We start from the raw sequence: 20,207 nt of genomic DNA on the forward strand, positions 1-20,207 counted from the left end.
ACGGCGAGGCCAAGGCAGGGCCCAGGCAGCGGGCGAGCACTGCGCCTGCGCGGAGCCTGCGCCTGCGCGGAGCGGGCGCCGCGGCCGCCTCCCGGGGCGGGGCAGGGCAGGGTAGGCCGGGGCAGAGGGGGGCTCCGGGGGGGCGGGGGTCCGCATCGCCCCGATCGCCGGGGCTGCGATGCGCTTAGGCCTGTCCCCATCCAGCGCGGGGCCTCCGGGAGCGCTCCGCAGCTCTGGGGTAAAGGCAAGGCCTGTCGTGGGGCAGGGCCAGGCGGCTCCTGCAGCCTCCCGGAGCCCCGGCCTGCTTTGGCCTGCAATAAATATCGGTAGTCGCTAAACCCGGCACGGTCGAGCCGCCTGCTGCTGGCTGCCGTCCTGCAGGAGTCACACAGGGGTGAGGTGGCATCTCGGGGAGGGCAGAGTACTAACCAAACGATCACAAGAAACCCTTGGAACGATGGATGGTCTAGGTTTTCCTCCTGTTCCACCAGTTCCCTGATTTTCAGGATTTGGCAGCATTTTGTGTGCCATTAAATCCTTTGTTCTGACTCTCCCAGAGTCGTGCAGCAGCGGTGAGTTACGGCGCTGGTGAGGGACTGAAAGCAAGCAGGCACCAACGGTTCTGTGCAATTAGAGGGGACTGGGGAGCTTTAGGTCCTCAAGCTCAATCAAAAGAGACTTCTAAAGGTCAGTAGCTGTAAACACTTGTAAAGCTCTATAATTAATAATAACAGGCTAGTTTTATATATTCATCTCTGACACATCAATCTGCAATTCAGTTTAATCGTGTTCTTTTCAGATGAAATAGTTCTCTTGTGCTTATAACCCTTTTTGAGTGGATTAGGAAAATCAAAGTTTCCCATAAAAGCTTAAGCTTAATAGAAGTCGGATCAAAACTGGAGCAAGCCTATAGTCCAAACTCCAGGTCCTTGGTTGGGGATGTGGATGTTAGAAATAGTATCTGCTTTGTGTCACAGATTTAGCTGTACTTGCCAGCCACAACGATGGACAGCGAAGTGCAAAGGGATGGCAGAATCCTGGATTTGATCGATGATGCATGGAGGGAAGATAAATTGCCGTATGAGGATGTGGCTATCCCTCTGGTAGGTGAATTGCTACTTATCAATCTGAGTTAAGGCTGGTGTGTTTATCACAGCCCCTTCCAAGAAACGGCACAGACAGTATTGCTTGTGGTGCACCTGATTCGTACAAAAGGTTCCCGGGATGGATCTGACTCACTCTTTTCTTGTCCTATATGCCAGTCATTCCTGTGTAGACGTAAGGGTGATTCTCTCCCCATTCCCCTGACTGGTTCCCAAATCTCCTTGGAACTGGAATGCCCTTCCCATCGCACGATTCTGGGTTTGGCATCAGGGAGGAGTAGAATTGTCCTTTCTCTGTGCTTCCCCTTCATGTTACTAGTGTTTGAAGTGGTTTCCCAGTTGATGTGTAGAACAGAGAGGTTTAGTCTCATGCTGACAGTTGCAGTCGTGGTTACACTTTGTTTCCACTTTCTGAAATTCCATTAAAAGAAGCTGAAAATTTTTCAAATGTTTTCCTAATCAGTCTCTTCCAGATACAGTGTTGCCGTTGTGAATTCAAGGATAGCAATGAATTAACTGGCATCTGCAGTAGGACTCTTGCTTGTAGCCCTGCATCCAATGCATGGCAGCTGTCTTTTCAGCCAGTATACACCTTGTTGTACAGCTACAAGGCCAGAGGGATGCAGCTGGGGAAAAAAAGCTTCATCTGATCCCACAAAGACCAGAGCTGAAGCTTCAGATCTCCCACACTGACACCTTTCCTTAGTCATTTTGAAACCACCAGAGAAGTGAGAGGTATCTGAAAGTTTTCCCTTTCCTTATTCCCTCTGGTACACAGGCTTTAGCCTGGCTAGCACTGACAGAGCAGAGGGGGACTGCTAGTTTCTTTTAGCACAGAGACATTTCCAAATTGCTAGTGACATGACTCAAGCTTTAGCCCTTCCACTACTGTCTTTTCAGAGGATGAGAAGCAGCTACACATCTCCAAAATCCATATATACAGCACACAAGTTTTCCTGCCAAGATCTGGGCTTGAAGAAGGGATGTTGCAGAACTGCGATCCTCAGATCCAAGAGCCCAAACCCCCCTTTGCTTGGGATAACCTCTGTTAGGCAGGCTGAGTAATATAAACTAGTTCCTCGATGACATTTGCCTTTACCTTGTGGCCAAACGTTACTGTTTCTTTCCTTACAGCCATCTCTTGAGCTACTTACAGTTACATACAGAGGGCAGCCTCAGAGCAGGAAGCCTCATCAACTAACAATAGAAAGAAGGGCCTGACTGTGGATATAAAGATCCCTAGGGATGGGATTGGCTCTGATCACATAGAAAAAACATCACAAATTCACAGGAGACTTACTCAGGGGCATTGTTAAGGAGCAAACAATGGCTGTAAAGTGGTATTTGAGCCTGTCCTGAGCATCTGATCCAGTGTTCACTCGAGAGACTCCTATGAACTCAAATGGGCTAGAATCATATGCTGTTTTCAAAACTGAAAAAATTTATTTAGCTCACGCTGGGATTTCCAGAGACCTAGAACTCAGAATTCTTGCCCAAATGGTATCTGGCAGAATAACAAGCACTCTGTGTGACAGCACCAATACAGCAACACAGAGAACAAATAATATAAGGAAGGAAAACAAAATCTCAGTTAAACTGTACTTCCTCTTTACTGGGTCGTGAGCAGCTCAGTGTTGCACCTTGTACAGGTTTCTGCCTTCTACTGTTGATACAGCACAGCCACACCTGAGTTCAGCATGTAGAAAGAGGAAGGATTTCTCACCTGCCATAGGAAGGGAACGTGTTACAGAATGAGTTGTCTTAATAACAGCTATAATGAATGCAGAATCTGTATTCCTGGCAACAGCAAAAGAAACACATTACAAACAACCAGCGGAACAACGGCATCGTACTATTATTTACTTATTTTGCATTTGATACATATTCTTCTTCGCTGCATGTGCAATCTGAGTGTACAGCAAGGCTGCAGGGTCCTGCAAAACCAATTTACCTTTCATATTAGGCACCATATCAATCTCAAAAGAATATTGTTCATAAGTGGGCTTAGTAATATTTTTAAGTGGATCAGTATGTATGGTATGTATTGTTCAGATGCACCCTTTGGTCTCGTGTGTGGATTTTTTAATTTATTCATGCTAAGTCTTAGTAACCTGCTCCTTTCAGGAAGTGTGCTTTGTGTGGAATGCATTGTACCTCTGTTTTGTTCTCAGAATGAACTTCCTGAACCAGAGCAAGACAATGGTGGTACAACCGAGTCCGTGAAAGAGCAAGAAATGAAGTGGACAGATTTGGCTCTCCAGTATCTCCATGAGAATGTTCCACCCACGGGAAACTAGTTAAAAAACAGTGAGATTTCATGCAGTGGATGCATGAATACAATATAAAAATTACTTTTCAGCTGACCATCACTGTCATAAGCTTCTCTAAGGAGGAAACATTTCTGAAAAAGGCTCAGATTCAAACAATGGTTCTATGCACAGTGACCAAACACAGTTTAAAATGCTTCTGTAATGAGTGTGAAATAACAACGGCTGACACCTCAGAGCTAATATCAGAATGCTTCTCTTATGTAAAATTATTTTATATCTTGTTAAGTTGTTCTTAAGTTGGTGCCAATTCTGGTCTTAAATGTTTTCTATGTGTGATAAAAGAAGTCATTTTTACTGTCTCGAGTTGTTAATGGTTTCAAAGCTCACAGTGGGATCACTTCTGAGTCCAAAGGCTCATGTCCCAAGAAGTATTCCTGTGTATTCTGTGGTTAGACTTCAGTATACAACAAACAAACAGCTGTGAGTCAGTTGTTACCATCTTTAACTAGTGTGTGGCTGAGGAAGGTTGTGTGGGGCAGGCGTGGGAGACTGGTCAACGGGATTCAAGAGCTGGAAGTAATCTGTAAACACCGGTGGTTATCTGAACTCCTCATGTCAGGATGGGATAGTGGTGGACAGCATTTCCAGTGCTGATATCCTGGGTACGTTCACTGAAAACAGCCAGCCTAATTTATGCTAGAATGGTCACTCAAAGTCATTGTTTTTTGAGGGATGATTAAGTGTTAGAGGGAAGAGCCTGCCAGCCCCAGTGTACCACCTATTGAACTGATAGCCACTTGGATGCGCTCTCTCAGATGGGAAATGGAAATCTGAGGAAAGTGATGTGGGAAAGAAACAAGGAGGGCTTAGCTTCAACCTCTTTTTGTGCTGAGAAGGCAAGGCCCCCTTGATTTCTTTTATCTCATCTCTGATTCTCAAATGTCTTTTGCAATAGGTAGAAGCCTTCTGTTCATCTTGCATGTTTCAGTGTTGGACCGATTCCTTCGCACCATTGGCAGGACTTGCTAAGGAGAAAATATTTTGACAGAGTTTAGGATTACTGGTGGAGGTGAGAAAGGAACTGGAAGGAAAACAATGTTTAAAAGGATTTCCTTTTGCCAGTGCATCAGAAAAAGCATTTTCCTGGAGCTTGCAGCTTCCAGACTCCACAGAAGTTTCTTGGTGTCTTTGCTCAATGTTTATCCTCTTCAAAATAAAAACCAACTTTTGCCTGTGTGATTACCAGATGGAATCACAGCATGGCACATGTCCTGTGAGACTGTCATTGCTAAGCTGCATGAGGATGGAGAGCTCAAGGTGCTTGTGAAAAAGTTCTGTATGTGGCTGGGTTTGTGCCTCTGAGGTGTAATCTGTGCCTGCACCAGACAAGCAGCACACACTTGTCTGAACAAGAAGGAGCTGTAGACAGCCAGCAGGCAGAGTTAAGGATTCACCCAAGACTTAGCAAAGTCAAAAGCCTTCGTATGTACAGCATGGACCAAAGAAGCAGCAATGCGACTGGGAACTGTAATAGTTCGGCTCCTCATTGGATAATCACCAGGGAAAAAAAAGAGCCTGTGGTTAACGAGGTGTTTCTGATCTTCCCCATGTTCCCTTTCCCTGGCCCATGCTAGAAGAATTTGCTAAGAAAACATTAGGCAAAGCCATCACACAGCTTCTATCCAGTAGTCATCCCTGTTTGCTCTTCCCCTCCACTCTCACCCCTTTACAAACTCCCCACCACCCTCGTCTTCCCATTTTTTGCCACTAGATCTTCCAGCTCCAATTTCAGCTTTTCTTTCCTTGCCCCTGACAGCTGTCTTTGTATCTGCCACCTTCTTCCTCCAGTCTAGCATGGAAAACAAATAGCCGTTCTTACTTGAATTAGAGTTGGATTCATGAGATTCCAGCAGGTCTGCCGGAAAACTGGATATTAGGATTTTAGACTGGCTCTTAGGAAGTATTTCTTTGCAGAAGGGGTTGTTGGGCGTTGGAATGGGCTGCCCAGGGCAGGGGGGGAGTCCCGATCCCTGGAGGGGTTGGAGAGTCGGGTTGACCCAGCGCTGAGGGATCTGGTAGAGTTGGGAAGGGTCAGGGTGAGGGTCATGGTTGGACTGGAGGAGCTTCAAGGGCTTTTCCAACCCAGATGATTCTGTGATTCTGTAAAACTGGTGGGGATGCCAGACGTACCAGTGTCATCCAAGACAGCAGTTGCCTGGCAGCCCAAGGGAGGCCCAGACTGACTGGAAGTGGTACCTCCCCTTTGCCAGGACACAGCACTGGCTTCACCTCCCCCTGAGGGGACAGGGACTGTAGGTGAGAAGAGGTGAGAAGGGATGCTGGAGTGCCCCAGGGGGCCGGGGGGGGCAGGGGGGGAGTAGGGATCGTCGTGAAGGCTTCCAACATAGGGCCCCGTGAAAACAAGTGCTGGCCCTGCCCAGATGCTTATCACGCTTGCGGTGACACCTACAGTCTTCGCTGCCTTTTGACATTCTTTGCAAAAGACAAATAGACACGCAATAATTTCCTTAGTTTCAACAGGTGTAGTCACATTACTGCTTACAGCCTGATACCAAACCATCTCTGTCTCTGATTAATCACTCCCCAGGGCAAACTATATTTAAAATAAGGAAACCTAGTAGAATAGAAGGTGCCCCACCTTTTTAAGAAGAAGTTTTAGTGGCATAACTAAAGACTGGTCTTCGTTTCTTGGCTGGTAACTTCCTCCTTTCACCACACCTACTGTTACTGGCAGAAAAAAAGAGAGCAAACTTGTCAGAGACAGCAGACACATGCCAAAGAAATTGTGGGATCCTTAAAATCTCTTACCTGTAGAAGTTTCATGTGGAAGTCCATATGCTGAGGCTGTGTGTTGTGTTCATCCACCTTTTGCATAGGGTGAAAACAGGTAAGAAATCAACCATTTGTTTTGAATGTTTTTGGCAAATGTAACACGCTTTCTGTGCTTTGCAGAAACATGAATATACCCTCTGCATTATAGTTACTGCATAGGGTTTTCCACTAGCATTATTTACTTTGGCAAAGCAAATTATACTGGTTACATGAATGTAGTCAGCTCTAAGAGTTCCAAATGTAAAACCAGAAGTCATTTTTATTATCTTTTCCTCACTTTGCAAACATTTCTCTTATATAAGTACTATCTATCGACACTGAAAATGTCATGCAAAATCTTCAGAGAAGAAGGATTTCTTTTCAGCAGTGTCTTATATGACAGACTCAAAGGATGAATTACCGTTTGTGAACAATAAGCTTCATTTGATATCCTCACAGCCCTATCAAGAATCAACCTGTGTAACAATAAACAAATGTACTGCCTTGTGTTAGCATACACATGGGAGCAAGTCAAGTTACAGCTCTCTGCTTTGTAGGGAAAACAAACAGGATTAAAGAAAAACAAAACAAAACAGTATTCTTATAAATACTAACTAACGTATTTCAGCAGGTTCTCTGGAGTAATCTTGGGGGTGCATTTTGCTTAGTTTGTTAAATATGCTGTAGGAAATGTAGTCATAAGAAGTGGAAAAAGCGAATTGTGTTGAAAAGGCACTGAGGAAACCCAGTGAGATACTGAGGACCAGTTTAAGAGGTAGAGGGCACACTCTCTCTGTGGGAAAGTGATGGAAATCTTCACTAATGCTAAGGAGATTTGCTGTGTGCTTAAAGCTGAAGCGTCGTTATTGATGCATAAGACCAGTCTGTTGAAATGCTGTAAAAAGACCAGGCAAGGTGACTGTTCTGAGTGTCAGTGAAACTGCAAACAGACACAGAAGAAGCAACACACTTATCTGAGGTCTGCCCAAGGTGTCAACTTGGTGAGCAGCCCCCTTCGTGGGCTCTGTGTGGCAATACAGTCTAGGACAACTACAAATCTGACTAAGTGACCACTGACCCACTGAAGTGAAAATCTGTTGGAACTTCACTTTGCAAGAGGACAGACTGGTGGAGTTAAAAAATCAGCTGCTATTCTATTCATGCAGACAGGCTCAAGATCACAGCCCCAAAATGCCTCTACTGCAAACCCCACCTGTCCATAGGATGAACCTTCAGGCCAGAAGGAAGAAAAAGCCTCCAAACACCATGTCCAAGAAAGGAAAGAGAGAGAACAGGAGAAGGCAGGCCTTAAGTAGCACTGACTGCAGTAAATACCATGGAGTCTTCCTGGGACCATTCTCACGACCACAACGCTCCCACCTGGGAGTATATAACTTCTCAATATATATATACATATATATATGTCATTTGAGAACCAAGTTATTCTGAAGATGCCCCTTTCACTGCAATAGCGCCTCAGAGGCTGATCTCAAGCTTGAGACAAAAGATGTCCAGCTCCCACATAGGAACATGGGTTTAACAGGTTGGTATGCCCCCTGCTACAGGTGCTGAGATGTCAGAGCGCCTTGCCCTGGAAACTAGTGTTTGTCATCCTACTTTACATATTAGAAAACTGAGCAGAGGGACAAAAATGAATTCAGCAAGCTAATGGCCAGTGCAGGGCTGGAAACGAGTTAATGGGACACTCAGTTAATTGCCACAATTATTTACCTTTCCTGGAGGGAAGTGGTCTGTTGGAGATGGGTTAAGTACAGTGCCAGGGTCTAAGTTTCCACCTCACTTATCTGCTTGCAGAGTTAATCTCAATAAGCCTCTTGCTCCATCAGAGAAATCATGTTGGAGTTTCCAAGACAATTCCAGCCATTTGGGTAGGATTCACTGTGCTTACCAGAACGAAGAGCAAAGCCAGGATAACTGGCTGTCCTCATGTGTCAGCTTTTGTAACACATGGTGGATGAGTCTGGGATATGCACCAGCCTGCCAGAAGAGAAGCTGGCAGGTTTTCCCCCACTATTAGCACTGATCTGATTTTGTTAATCAAAATAGAACAAATCTAACAGACTCGGTGCAGATATAACAAGGCTTTTTAAACAGTCCCTGTGTTAGGTATTAGCAAATGCCAATCAGGTCTTTAAAAGCTCTTCTTTACCAGAAGGTTTGGGCTGTTCTGGTGCTCCTCTGGGCAAGTCTCAGCACAGTGCAGGAGATACAGAAACAAATTAAGCAATCAGTGCAATCTTGCACCATATAGAAGTAATTCTTGCCTGGCATTTCTGCCTGTATTACTACAGCTTCAGTGGCAGTAAGGACAATTAACAATGCTATACAATAATGCTAAACAATAACTAAACCAATTTCTAGTTATTAGTAAAAAATAAATATAATTGTATTTTTTTATGTGGCAGTAGCACCTAGAGGACAGTCGTTGAGTATCACTGTGTATGTTGGTGTATATCAGCAAAAAATTATAACTTTTCTCTGCCAGTTAGTTTGAGATCTCCACATGAGCAGTGCCATAGGAGAACTCTTGCTGCTATGTCTCTGGAGCAGCCTGGCACCGTAAGAAGGAGGGGAGAGCAAGCTGGTCAGGAGAGAGCCACCCGGGTCACCTCTACTCTTGCAAGCAGGGCCCAGAGTCACGCTGCCCCTGGGAGCCCTGATTGAAGCATTACAGAGGCAGAACACCCTCAATTCAAAGGCCACTGATTTCAACCAGTGTTCACTGGGCCTGGCTGAGGGCTCATTTTTCCATGGCTCCTGTTCCATTATTCATATTTTACCATAGGCTTTATACAGGAAGGACTCCATGGATTTCAAATGTTAAAATTTATTTCTGAATTTATGGTAGCAATTTAAAATAACCAGTTGGACTTAACTGCAACATCCTTTTAGCCTATTAACTTTTATTTCTGGAGCTCTTGGGGCTTCTACAAAGTAATTAGCAGAACTATGGGAACTGAGCAGATTATTTTATGTGCTGGGCACATAGCATTTATATCACTCTCATGCTGCTGATTTCCACAGGAGGAGAAAAGGGAAAGTTGCTCGTAAAATCTGAGTTTCATCATTTAGAAATTACAATGTACACAGTATTGGAGATTTGCTAGAGCATAATTAGCTTACAGATGCAGGTTTTCTAAACCCTTCTACCTTGCACAGGCCTTTAAGCAACAAAGATCAGGAAGATTTCTCTCGCAACTGCAGCCTGAACAATTATTGCAGCCCAGGGTGTATGTGTGAAAGAGACACTCTCTCCCACAAGGTTCTTCAATAAGATTAAGGGGATTGGTGAAAAGATTTGTGAGCCAGGAAGAGGCTACAAAACCTGGGAGGGCCTTCATAAGCAGTGTCTGTCTGGAGGCAGTTTTTCCATTCCCTGCCAGTGCCCTGTTGGAGATTGCATTGGACTCCGAAGGCTCAGCTGGTGTTCTGCTGGAAAAGCAAGGAACAAAGACAGGCTTTCAAATGGCAGAGACTGGTCCCATAAAGCAGTGCTTACATAAAATTCAGTTACTCTTCAGCTGTGTATAAAGCAATATCAGTAACATATCTCATGCAGTCAAAGGGTGTCCCATTTTGCAGTCTGAAATAGCAGGCTACATCTGCAAATACAAATGCAGCATTGAGCTGCCCCTCACAACAGCAAGATCCTCTGCAGCTTGTCAGCTCCAGACTGGAGCTACAAACAAACCACAAGGATATCTCGTTACCCTGGAGGCTATCCAGAGCATCTGGGTGTGCTCTCAAACCAATACAGCAACTATCCTAGCTGTTGGTCTCTAGTACCTTACACTAGTGAGATTTTTGGAGATTTTGTGATTCCCCAGCTACTAGTAGAAGCAGGGCTGTGCTGTTTCAGGGAATGCTGCTCTGAGAAGGTGCACTTGCTGCCTTTGTTCCAACACAGCAAGAAAAACTAAGTTTCAGGGTAACTCCAGTCATGGACATGACGGAGAGGAAAGGCACAGCCCTGGCTCAGACAGCTCACAACATATGTTCCTATGCCCATGCAGGGCTGGCAGGTAGAAAAGGTCAAAGCAAATGCATCGGTGCTAACCTCAGGATTGCCACACTGTGCTCTTTTCAGATCCCAGGGAGACATGCCCTGCATTCACTGCTCTCACCGTTGGCAATGCTTTGATAGGGACAGACCTGAAAGTGAAGCTGCTGCTCTACACCAGACAGAACCCAAGCTGTGCTGAAGAGCTCAATTCAACAGCCTCCAAGTATCTAGATGTGACCAAGAAAACTACATTCATCATCCATGGATACCGACTCACAGGCTCTACCCCAGTCTGGATCCCTGACTTGGTACATCTTCTGCTTTCTGTAGAAGACATGAACGTCATCCTTGTGGACTGGAACCGTGGGGCAACAACTCTCATCTACAGTAACGCTTCCAGAAATTGCAAAAAAGTTGCTGAGATTCTGAAGAAACTTATTGATGAAATGTTGGTAAGTTTAATGTTCACACTATGATATAGCCATTAATGCACAGTATGCAGAGGGCACAAAGGACATGTTTAAAAGCAGCAGGATGTCTGGGAAAAGAAAGTCCTAGAAAAGAATACATTCATTTTTGGAAGCACAGCTGTACTGCAGTGCCAGATTTTACCCCTGGACTTGGTTGTTGCAATATTCAGTTTACACTCTAAGTCTCTATGTTTCTGGATGCAAATCTCTACAGATGCTTTTCTACACATAGAAACTCTTATTTCCACTTTCTGGATGCCCAAAAGTCAGCTCACAGGGATCAGCTACAGTTGGCAGCTCTTCTAAGCTGTTGCACGGGCACAGTCAGTGATGACACTGGATCATTAGGATCGCTGTGGCTGCTAACTCCTTGCAGGAACCACACGTGGCCAACTAGAGCTGTACTCATGGGGCCCGTGAATACTCGTTCCTGTCCACACCTGTAGTCACTGTCCCAGGAAAATACAACCATTGCCTGAATTGTTCTTATCACAGCTCTCTCTGATATGGTCCTCAAACATGAGTGCTGGCTGTACTGTGGGACTACCAAAGGGGGAATATTTACACAGAGTGGAACGCACCAAGGGAAAAAAGTAGGGAGACGCTTTTACATTCCTCCTCCTGATATCTTTTATGTCTTTTGTGTGCCCAAATCTGTGACCACAAGTACTTTTGAATCTCAGGTCGATGGAGCATCACTTAACTCCTTGCACATGATAGGAGTGAGCCTGGGAGCACACATCTCTGGCTTTGTAGGACAGATGTTTGATGGTACACTTGGAAGAATCACAGGTAAGCCCTTCCTACTGTCAGTCCTGTTGCTCTGAGGACAGCTGCCCCCCGTGAGCAAGGTGAGCTGCAGGCTACTGTAGTGACACCACGCACGTGCTCTTGCGTTGCAGGCCTTGACCCAGCAGGGCCCTTGTACAGAGGAAAGCCGCCTAGTGAGAGGCTGGATCCTACAGACGCACAGTTTGTTGATGTCATTCACTCAGACACAGATGGTATGTGACATTTCCCCTCTTTACCATTGTGAGGAAACCTGGAGACCGATGGGGAGCACGGGAAAACGGGGGCTCTGGTATGCAGTGCTGGGGGCATCCTCGCTCCTTTGGCCCAGGAGGACAGCAGTCTCCTTCACTGGTGCTGTGCAGGGCTCTGTGGTCCTGTGTTGCCCACTCTGTTGTCAGCACTTCCTCGGGAGCTGCTGTTTTATTTGCATTTCAAAACATGCTGCTGTTTTATAGCAATTACAGCCTCGAGGCCCATGAAGAACAAGGACTTGGGCAGTGGTGCTGGAGTGCCCTGTTGCTACTGGAGCACAGAGTCCCGCTGGAGTGGTTCCACAGCAGCTCCGCACTGTGGGGTCAGGCTGCCACCGAGCATGCAGCATCTCAAAAACTAGTCACTGTCTTGCACAGCAGATCAGTTATTCCCAACCCCGGGGCTCCCTGCATGATGCTTCCAGTCTTCATCCCACCTCCTGTGGGCTAAACCTTCCTCTGGGACAAATCTGGCATCTCCCTCAGCTCTCTCCTTGCCCAAGTGGTGCACAGCACATCTTCTCATCTGCCAGCCAAGCCAGCAGCGTGATGCAAACCCCCACTCCGCTCCCACTAGCACCCTACCCCTAGCACTTGGCTCTCCCACCTCATTGCTGCCTCTCGTCTTCTCCCAGCCCTTTCAAGAACTTGGGCTTAAGCAGCACAGCAACACCCAGTGTTTTGCATCCCTTTTCCTCTCCCACACACAGCCAGATTTTGTACTGTCACACACACAGACCAATTTTAGGTATTTGATACCATTGCTATAATGACACAGCTGGGTCACCACCATTTGGCCTGCTGCCTAAATAAATGAATGACATTAATATTCCTGCACAGGCAGGCATCCTAGAGCTAACTAACTATTATTTGTTCCAGTTAGTTTTTCATGTTTCCTTCTTCTGCATTTTACAATTCAATATTCCCTCCCCACCCCTGATATTTTCTTTTGTCAGGACTAGGTTACACAGAAGCACTAGGCCACATAGACTTCTACCCCAACGGCGGGACCGACCAGCCTGGCTGTCCACTGACAATATTTTCTGGTAATTAATTCTGCCTTGAATTGCATAAACACTGACAAAATGTTTCCAAGCACAAAAAAGAAGACCAGAGAAACATCACCACTGCTTAGAAAAGACATGAAAAAGCATATTCTGGGAAAGCCATGACAGCAATCTCTTCCCAGTGCTGATGTGGCACGCTGACATAACAGGAGTTTAGCTGATGTGCACCAGGCAGACATATGAGTCAGGAGTGATCCTTCTGCTCTCTGTCACAAATGCAAATGGGATTCATTTTCTGTGCAAAAAGTCATCAGGTAGATTTGTGACTACGTTTAGAAAACCTGTGGGATTATTTTTTAATTATTATTACTTAGAACATACATAAAACCCCAAGGATTATCAATGGCAAGAACCTGTTCAGAAAACAGGTTTAAGATGAATGTGGGGCAGGCAGTTATACCGAATCCAATGTGCTTTCTTGGCAGTGACAGACAGTGCATTCTGGCAGGTAGAGCCCTAGTCTTGAAGGCAAGAAAGCTTTTTCCGTTCCAGCCTGGCAGCAGAACTGGTTTTATGAAAGCTTCGTAAAGAAGATATCTCATAGAAGAAAAGGCAGTAATGTGAATTCAACCCTTATCAGACACAAGAGAATCCACATAGGAAACCAGCCTGAGACAAAAATCCATAGGATATGAAGCTTTACTCATTTTGCTGCTCATCTAACAACTTGTTTTATTAGTAACGTCTTTCTAAAGAGTTTTTTACACCAAAATGGAAGGCCATGTGCAAAAAAAAAAAAAAAAAAAAAAAAAAGCAATAGCCAGCTGTCAGGCCTGAGCTCAGAGAGAAGAGGGGGACACCTGAGATCCACAGCTGGATCCTCTGGAACCACACTAACAATACAAATAAAAATGGTTTTAAAACTGAAAAAGACAAGCAGAAAAGTAAAGCAGATGTGGGCAGAGCTGAGTGCACTCAAAGGGAGAAGCTAATGCCTACTTACTGTTCTGCCAGAGCCCAGTGCAATCTGTTGTGTTCAGACCGGTCAGTGACTGTCCACTGGCGTGTCCTTTTTTGCTAGTGCATTAATACTCTTTTCCTGAAGCATGAAGATTGCTAACAAAATGTTTCTTCCCTATGTATGATTAAGGATTGCAGTATTTTAAATGTGACCACCAGAGGTCTGTTTTCCTGTTCATATCATCCCTGAAACAGAGCTGCAATATTACTGCATACCCGTGTGACTCCTACAGAAACTACAGGAATGGCAAATGTACCAGCTGCAAAACTTTTTGGCCTATGCCATGCCCCATCCTAGGTAAGGATCCAAGGAATATAAATACCTTCTGAATACACACCTCTGACAGAGCTGTGCATCATTACTGTAACTGTCTGTGTGACAAATGTTTTGCTAAAGGACTAACACAACATGCTGCTTTGCAAAAGCATGTAAGTTATTTGCACTGAGGTTTTTGGGATGGTCTCTCCTTGACTTCTGCAGAAGTACAAGCCTTTGCTGCAGGCAAAAGAGGCCTGAGAAATTACCCTATGCTTTGTACAGTCACATCATGTTACTATCTAGAACAGAAATCCATGTGTAAAGGATGCAGAACTAGAAAAGCCAAAAGAAGACTTGGGATCTTTACACTAAAGTCACAGAAATAAGAAATTAAAGTCCATTAGCTGCAAAGTTTGAGGCATAAGGAACATGTTCTTGCTAAACCAGAATCTTAGAATTCTAAGAAGTTTTCAGCACCACAAACCCTTCTTGACTCTGACAGGCATGGCAGAGCAGTGAACAAAGGGTTATTCTGGTTTTTGTTACCGGCCCACAGAGGTGTTCCAGCCTGGTTGTGATAGCCCAGCTTCAGGATGCCATTTCTGAAATGTTGGTGCTAAAAAATCTGACACTTCCAGAAATGAACTTGCAAAGCTAAGGGATGATTTTCATTCTGTGCTGCAAAATGAAATCCTTCTTAACCATGGTATCATGAGATGTGGAAAAAGATCAAGCTTAAAATAAGTGCTGAACAGTAACCAGGCATATTTAGACACTCAGTTGGCTTTAGTTACACAAGTAAAGTTAATTCCTGGTGTAAGTCTACCAAGTACAGGAGCATGTGTCACAGTACTACCTTGCAGCTGGCAAGCAATGTACTATTTCTTAAATACTTGCTTTGTAATTTTCAGCTATTTAGTTGCTTATATACCTGTGCAGTAACATTCCGTTTCATTTTCAAACTGTCATCCATAGGTTATTATGCCCATAAGTGGAAAAGCTATTTAACACAACAGAGCCATCCAGTGACAAGTATGTTTTTTGATACAGCAGACAAAGAGCCATTCTGCAGTAAGTGACTAAGATTTCTGAGATGATTAATTGTGTATCGCCTCCTCCAGCAACAGCCAAGCCCAGACGGTTAGTTGCTATCAGTATCATAGCCAGCGTTTCAGAAACAAAGCTGATGGCTGCTGGATAGAATTGTGTTCATCTGCAGTCTTGCCATTACATTCTTTACCTGCAAAGTTGCCTAGTGCTGTGAAAGCCAACTGCTCGCTAGATAAGTGCAAGAACAGGCTCATCTTGCTCACAGTGCTAGGAAATTTGTTGAGAACATGCAAACGAAGCATAAAAGGGCAGTGCCTAAACTGTGTTCAAAACAAGACACCACTCTTTTGTGCAAGAGGTGTGTGGGAATAATGAGAGTCAAAAATGTGCTCTGAAGTGAACAGGTAAAAAACCTGCCCTGGACAAAAGTGAAAGGCACAGGGAAAGGGCCCAGGCAAGGGGGAATCTGTGGAAAAAGATTTCATCCTCATGATCACCAACATACCAAGCCACGGGCAGGGATTATGGCCTGAGGTCTGGCACTGGTCAGCAAGTGAATTCAGCAAGTCAGTTACAGACCAGAGCAAAGAGCAGATGATTCTGCTCAACCACAGAGAAGACAAATGAAAGATGCTGAGAACAGAAATGAAGGGGGTCAGAGGCAGCCAGGAGAAAGAAAAGGCAATCTGAAAATGAATGGTGAAACAGGCGGTGTGCTAAAAATTGTGCAGAGGGATCACCTTGCATGCCACTTCCGTAACCCTTGCTCTAGCACTTTTCCAAATACATCTTAGTATTTCTGTTAAAAATCCCTGCAAAGGAAGATGGCAAGCAAGAAGGAGAAAGAAATTTTAGAGTTAAATTGAACAGGTTGTGTCAGACGAGCAAATGGGAGAACGATGTACTCCACCTGCAGCTCAGACCCCAGAGAGGCACACAGCCAGGCTGGCAAGCAGAGCGAGTGTGCAGTCTAACCACACTCGCTTTCTCTCTCACCTCAGTTTATCACTACTTTGTGGATATTATTACATGGAACAAAGACACCAGAAGAGGCACCTTAAGCATTGTATTAGCTGATGAAACTGGGAAGAAGGCAGAATCTAAAGTTAATCCGTAAGTCTTACCAATTTGATGATCTGTAAATGTTATCAAATCACTTGGCACAACTGGATCTGGGAGGAGGCAAGATATCCTCCTCTAATTTCTCTGCTGACACTTGATAGCATACCTGTCTTAGGGCTTTCCTGGCCCTACCTGATTTTCACAGACTCCCCCAGTGCACACCAGCTGACAGGCCAGCCCTTTGGTTTGGACCCTTCTCAGTCATCTTAAGGACTGAAGTGGACAATCTCAGCCAGCAGCAGCACAGCTGTCCTAGGTGTCCCCTAAAGCAAGAGGAAAAACACGTCTCCCCTCTTTCCTTCCCTTTCCTGGGAGTGTTCTGTTCCAGCTCCAGATGGCCCAGAGAGCTGGGAAGAACCTGGGCCTGAATATGTAACATCCAAGTCCATTCATTCCCTTGGAAAGGCAAATTAATGACCGGTGTTTATGTGGACATGCAAATTCCTGACTGATCTAAACACACTTCAGCAAACAAGTCCTGCTCAACTGGTTTTCCCGTGTCTCTCACTGCATATTCTCTCAGCCGTATCTGCTTGCACACGCACAGCTCCCTGGAGCTGCACAACAGCGCAACCTGCTCTGCCGAGCAGGTGACAGCCCACCAGGCAGCATGCTTACACACAGAGGACAGGTTAAAACTTGTCCTGTTTGTCAGGTCTCCTAAAACTTCTAAACAAGGCCAGTCATTCTGAGCGTTGCAACCGGGATACACTTCCAGTCCCATCTGCACTCTCCACCTTTATAAGGGAAATCTTAAACTATGGCCACACAACCAGCTATATAAAGAATGTGTTGTGTGGCCACAGCGTTCCTGCGAGCAGCTCTGCTGCTTTTGTGCAGTTTTCATGTGTATCTCAAAGTGGAACTGGCCATTCTGCGAAAAAGGACCGAGGTCAAACTCCAGCCCTGCAAGGCTTCCCACCTTTAAGCCTGTGCTATTTTCCTATCCTGAGAAGCTGGATTACTCTCCATTAATTCCGGTCAATGTGGCATTGTTTCACAGACGCTTCTGATGCATATGCAAGAAGAAAGCCACCAGAAATTTAGTTAGGAGCATTAATACTCCCAAGGTAGAGTCATCCATTTGTAGAGCCATCTCAGCGTTGTTAGAAATAGGTTTTTATATACAGCAACATATTCTGCAAACTCCACGGATGCCTCAAGTGTTCAGGTCTGCACAGCCAACCAGGTACAAACATCATTTAGGCCTAGTCTGATGGGTTCAAAGCAGAATCACAGTGAGGATTCTGGTTTGGGACCAGAGCAAATGGCATCAGACTGCTGTGTCCCCACTCCCACCTCAAATAACAGTGCAAAAGTGCCTGAGCAGGTTCACACCTGAAGACCTGAATCCATAACTATTTCCTGTAAATCTAATCTTAAATTCAGTCTAAAACTAATCAAAAGTTCAGTCCTCCTCCCTCAGCACTGTTTCTAATATTATACTGAATATATTAAAAATAGTGCTATTCCCTCGGCGACTCCTGACACTTTGTCTGCTTTATCTTTAGAGAAGCTGCAGCCTTTCAGCAGTACAACCAAATCACTTTGCTAATTGGATTTGACCAGGATTTTGAAAACGTAGAAAGAATTTCCTTGACATTTTCCACAGGATCTGTTACGGGCCCAAAAGTCAAACTCAGGATTCTCCAAATGAGGTTCCGGTCACTTACAAATCCAGAAAGGTAAGCAGAGGTTTACAAACTATTTTTGTTGCAGACATGACAGAAGCAAATTAATCTGCCAAATTCCTGGCCTGGCTGAGTTCATTCAGAAGAATTAGATTTATTTTACATTTAATAATTCTTGTACAGATATCTTGGGAATAAATTCCACCTTTAGTGCACGCACACAAATCCCATAGCTGAATACCTACTTGAACACAGAGGTTGTCTTATTGTACTGAAAACATGTAATTAGTGGTCTGACTCCGACGTGGTCTGACATTTTAACTGTTGGTCAGGAAAATGACCTTTGAGGAGCTGCTCAGGCATGAACTGTGGACTGAAGATAAATGCAACTTCCAGGGAAAGACAGATTGTCCATCCCCAAATACACATTTTATATCCCAGTCAATTTCTATGTCCAGTCAAGCAGGGAAATTAATTTACTCCTGGAATTCCAGTAACTGGGAGCTGCTGGCCACTATGCCCCAAAGCACTGGCTACTGCCCACAACACCATGAGGTACCTACCAGGTCATTTGCAGATGAGATTTCTACAGCTGCTTCAGTCACCTAGTTAACCTCTGCCTGCTCTGCAGTCCTACCCTTCAGCTTCCCTGATTACTAGGGCACCTTTGGAGGGCGGGATCTCTGCCTGAGCTCAGCAGGTACAGCATCTCTTAGGCTGACCTTGTATGCGCAGATAGTATGTGGACATCAAGCCATACTACGCTTTAAACTGGAGTTAAAACAAGGACTGTGTATCACAGAGTTGAGAAGAGTGAAGCAAAAAAAAGGACAGAGCCGCAGAACATGTTTCTTTGCAGTTCCTGAAGGTCTGCTACCCTTAGACTTTGAATAAGGAAAAGATTGTGTATGTCTAACAAGAAAAGTCCTCCTGCAGCTCCACCCTGCTGACACTCCTCCTGCCCTACATCTCCACAGTCACTTCCAGCTCCAGATCCAAATTCAGCCTTTTAAAAATTAGATACAAATGCCCAAACATTTAATCAGAGGCTGTCCACTCTCCCCTAGGACAGGCTGCCACAGGCTATGAGTAGTTTCATGACTATTTTAATACCATTTTAGAAATCAGTCACTGCCACAGGGAGGGATGTCCTGCCCTCTCTCCTTTCCTGTTCTAAGGCTGATGCTCAGGCAGCCCCAGGTGAAAGCCTAAGTATTTCCTCTGGTTTTCGGCTGGGCTAGCTCTAAGCCTGATCAATGCCTGGTCCCAGCTCAGAAGCAGTGGTACAATCCCTAATAACAACACCAGAGAACCGTCAAGAACGCAAAGGGAGCTGGAAGGGCCACCCCATTTGGTGGACACCCAAGTGCAGACTGGCTTAAAGGGAACCATGAACTCTGTAGCCAATACCTCACAGAATCATCTACATTGGAAAGGACCTTGAAGCTCCTCCAGTCCAACCATGAACCTCACCCTGACCCTTCCCAACTCCACCAGATCCCTCAGCGCTGGGTCAACCCGACTCTCCAACCCCTCCAGGGATCGGGACTCCCCCCCTGCCCTGGGCAGCCCATTCCAACACCCAACAGCCCCTTCTGCACAGAAATACTGCCTCAGAGCCAGCCTGACCCTGCCCTGGCGCAGCTTGTCCTATCGCTTATTACTGGTTAAAGAGACTCAATTCCCCTCTCTCTGCACCCTCCTGTCAGGGAGCTGTAGAGGGCCATGAGGTCTCCCCTCAGCCTCCTCCAGACTAAACCCCTCCAGTTCCCTCAGCTGCTCCTCGTACAACATGTGCTCCAGACCCTGTACCAGCTTTGTTTGCTTGCTGGTTTTTGTGTTCTTTTTTCCACAAGGAAAAGCAAAAGGTGGCGTAGGACACAATGAAAATATGTTCAGGGTATCACTGACGTCGGTAAGGCTTAAAGTCAGCCTCACTGTAGGTGGACTTTAAGATGTTGACTTGAGAACGTGATTTATTTTACGTAAGCCTGAGCAGGGGATGATACAAGAAAGGCTGATTTTTCACTTCTAGCTCGTGTTGATTGTTTTTATGCAGACCACAACTGTGCAGATACGACCTTGTCCTAATGGAGAACACCAAAAAAACCTTCAAGCCTATCCCATGTGGGAGCAGGAGGTGAAGCCCCACGCGTCACCCCTGAGGGTTACCTGGCAGACACGTTGACAGCCGCAGAGGGACTCACCAGAAACCTCCTCGGCGCCTTCTGTGGAGACCAACCGACGCCGCGGCGGGGCTCTCTTGCCAACGCCAAATTTATAAACGGGGCTGTAGAAGCGACAAAACCAAACCAAAACAAAGCAACCCCAAAGGCTGGCGCGGTGTGTTTTTGGGATTCTGGGCCCGCGGCGGGG

At 45.5% G+C, this 20,207-nt stretch overlaps 2 protein-coding genes and 1 long non-coding RNA gene across 6 annotated transcripts; 2 read left to right on the forward strand and 1 right to left on the reverse strand.

Moving 5' to 3' along the window:
- Positions 1-2: 2 nt before the first annotated feature.
- Positions 3-3,732, forward strand: ANAPC13 (anaphase promoting complex subunit 13). 3 transcript variants are annotated; one of them, XM_074912333.1, is made up of 4 exons: positions 3-111; positions 558-687; positions 978-1,103; positions 3,275-3,732. In XM_074912333.1, the coding sequence occupies exons 3-4, from the start codon at positions 1,005-1,007 to the stop codon at positions 3,398-3,400; spliced, it is 225 nt and encodes a 74-aa protein (XP_074768434.1). In that variant the 5' UTR covers positions 3-111; positions 558-687; positions 978-1,004; the 3' UTR covers positions 3,401-3,732. The 3 variants fall into 3 exon arrangements, with proteins under 3 accessions (XP_074768434.1, XP_074768436.1, XP_074768435.1); XM_074912334.1 differs by lacking the exon at positions 3-111 and adding an exon at positions 157-394; XM_074912335.1 differs by lacking the exon at positions 558-687 and having other exon boundaries at positions 61-111.
- Positions 2,525-20,206, reverse strand: LOC141963210 (uncharacterized). 2 transcript variants are annotated; one of them, XR_012634068.1, is made up of 4 exons: positions 20,039-20,206; positions 6,033-6,121; positions 4,251-4,398; positions 2,525-2,826 (listed from the first exon to the last, which is right to left on the reverse strand). It is a non-coding gene; the product is annotated as an uncharacterized LOC141963210 (long non-coding RNA). The 2 variants fall into 2 exon arrangements; XR_012634067.1 differs by having other exon boundaries at positions 20,004-20,206.
- LIPH (lipase H) lies at positions 6,230-19,975 on the forward strand. The gene is made up of 10 exons (XM_074912433.1): positions 6,230-6,281; positions 10,314-10,681; positions 11,383-11,491; positions 11,602-11,703; positions 12,699-12,788; positions 13,900-14,067; positions 15,004-15,099; positions 16,080-16,191; positions 17,712-17,885; positions 19,891-19,975. Exons 1-10 carry the CDS (start codon positions 6,230-6,232, stop codon positions 19,973-19,975), a joined length of 1,356 nt encoding a protein of 451 aa, XP_074768534.1.
- Position 20,207: the final 1 nt, after the last annotated feature.

The sequence above is a fragment of the Athene noctua genome, chromosome 8, assembly GCF_965140245.1.
Source record: "Athene noctua chromosome 8, bAthNoc1.hap1.1, whole genome shotgun sequence".
Lineage (NCBI taxonomy): Eukaryota > Metazoa > Chordata > Aves > Strigiformes > Strigidae > Athene > Athene noctua.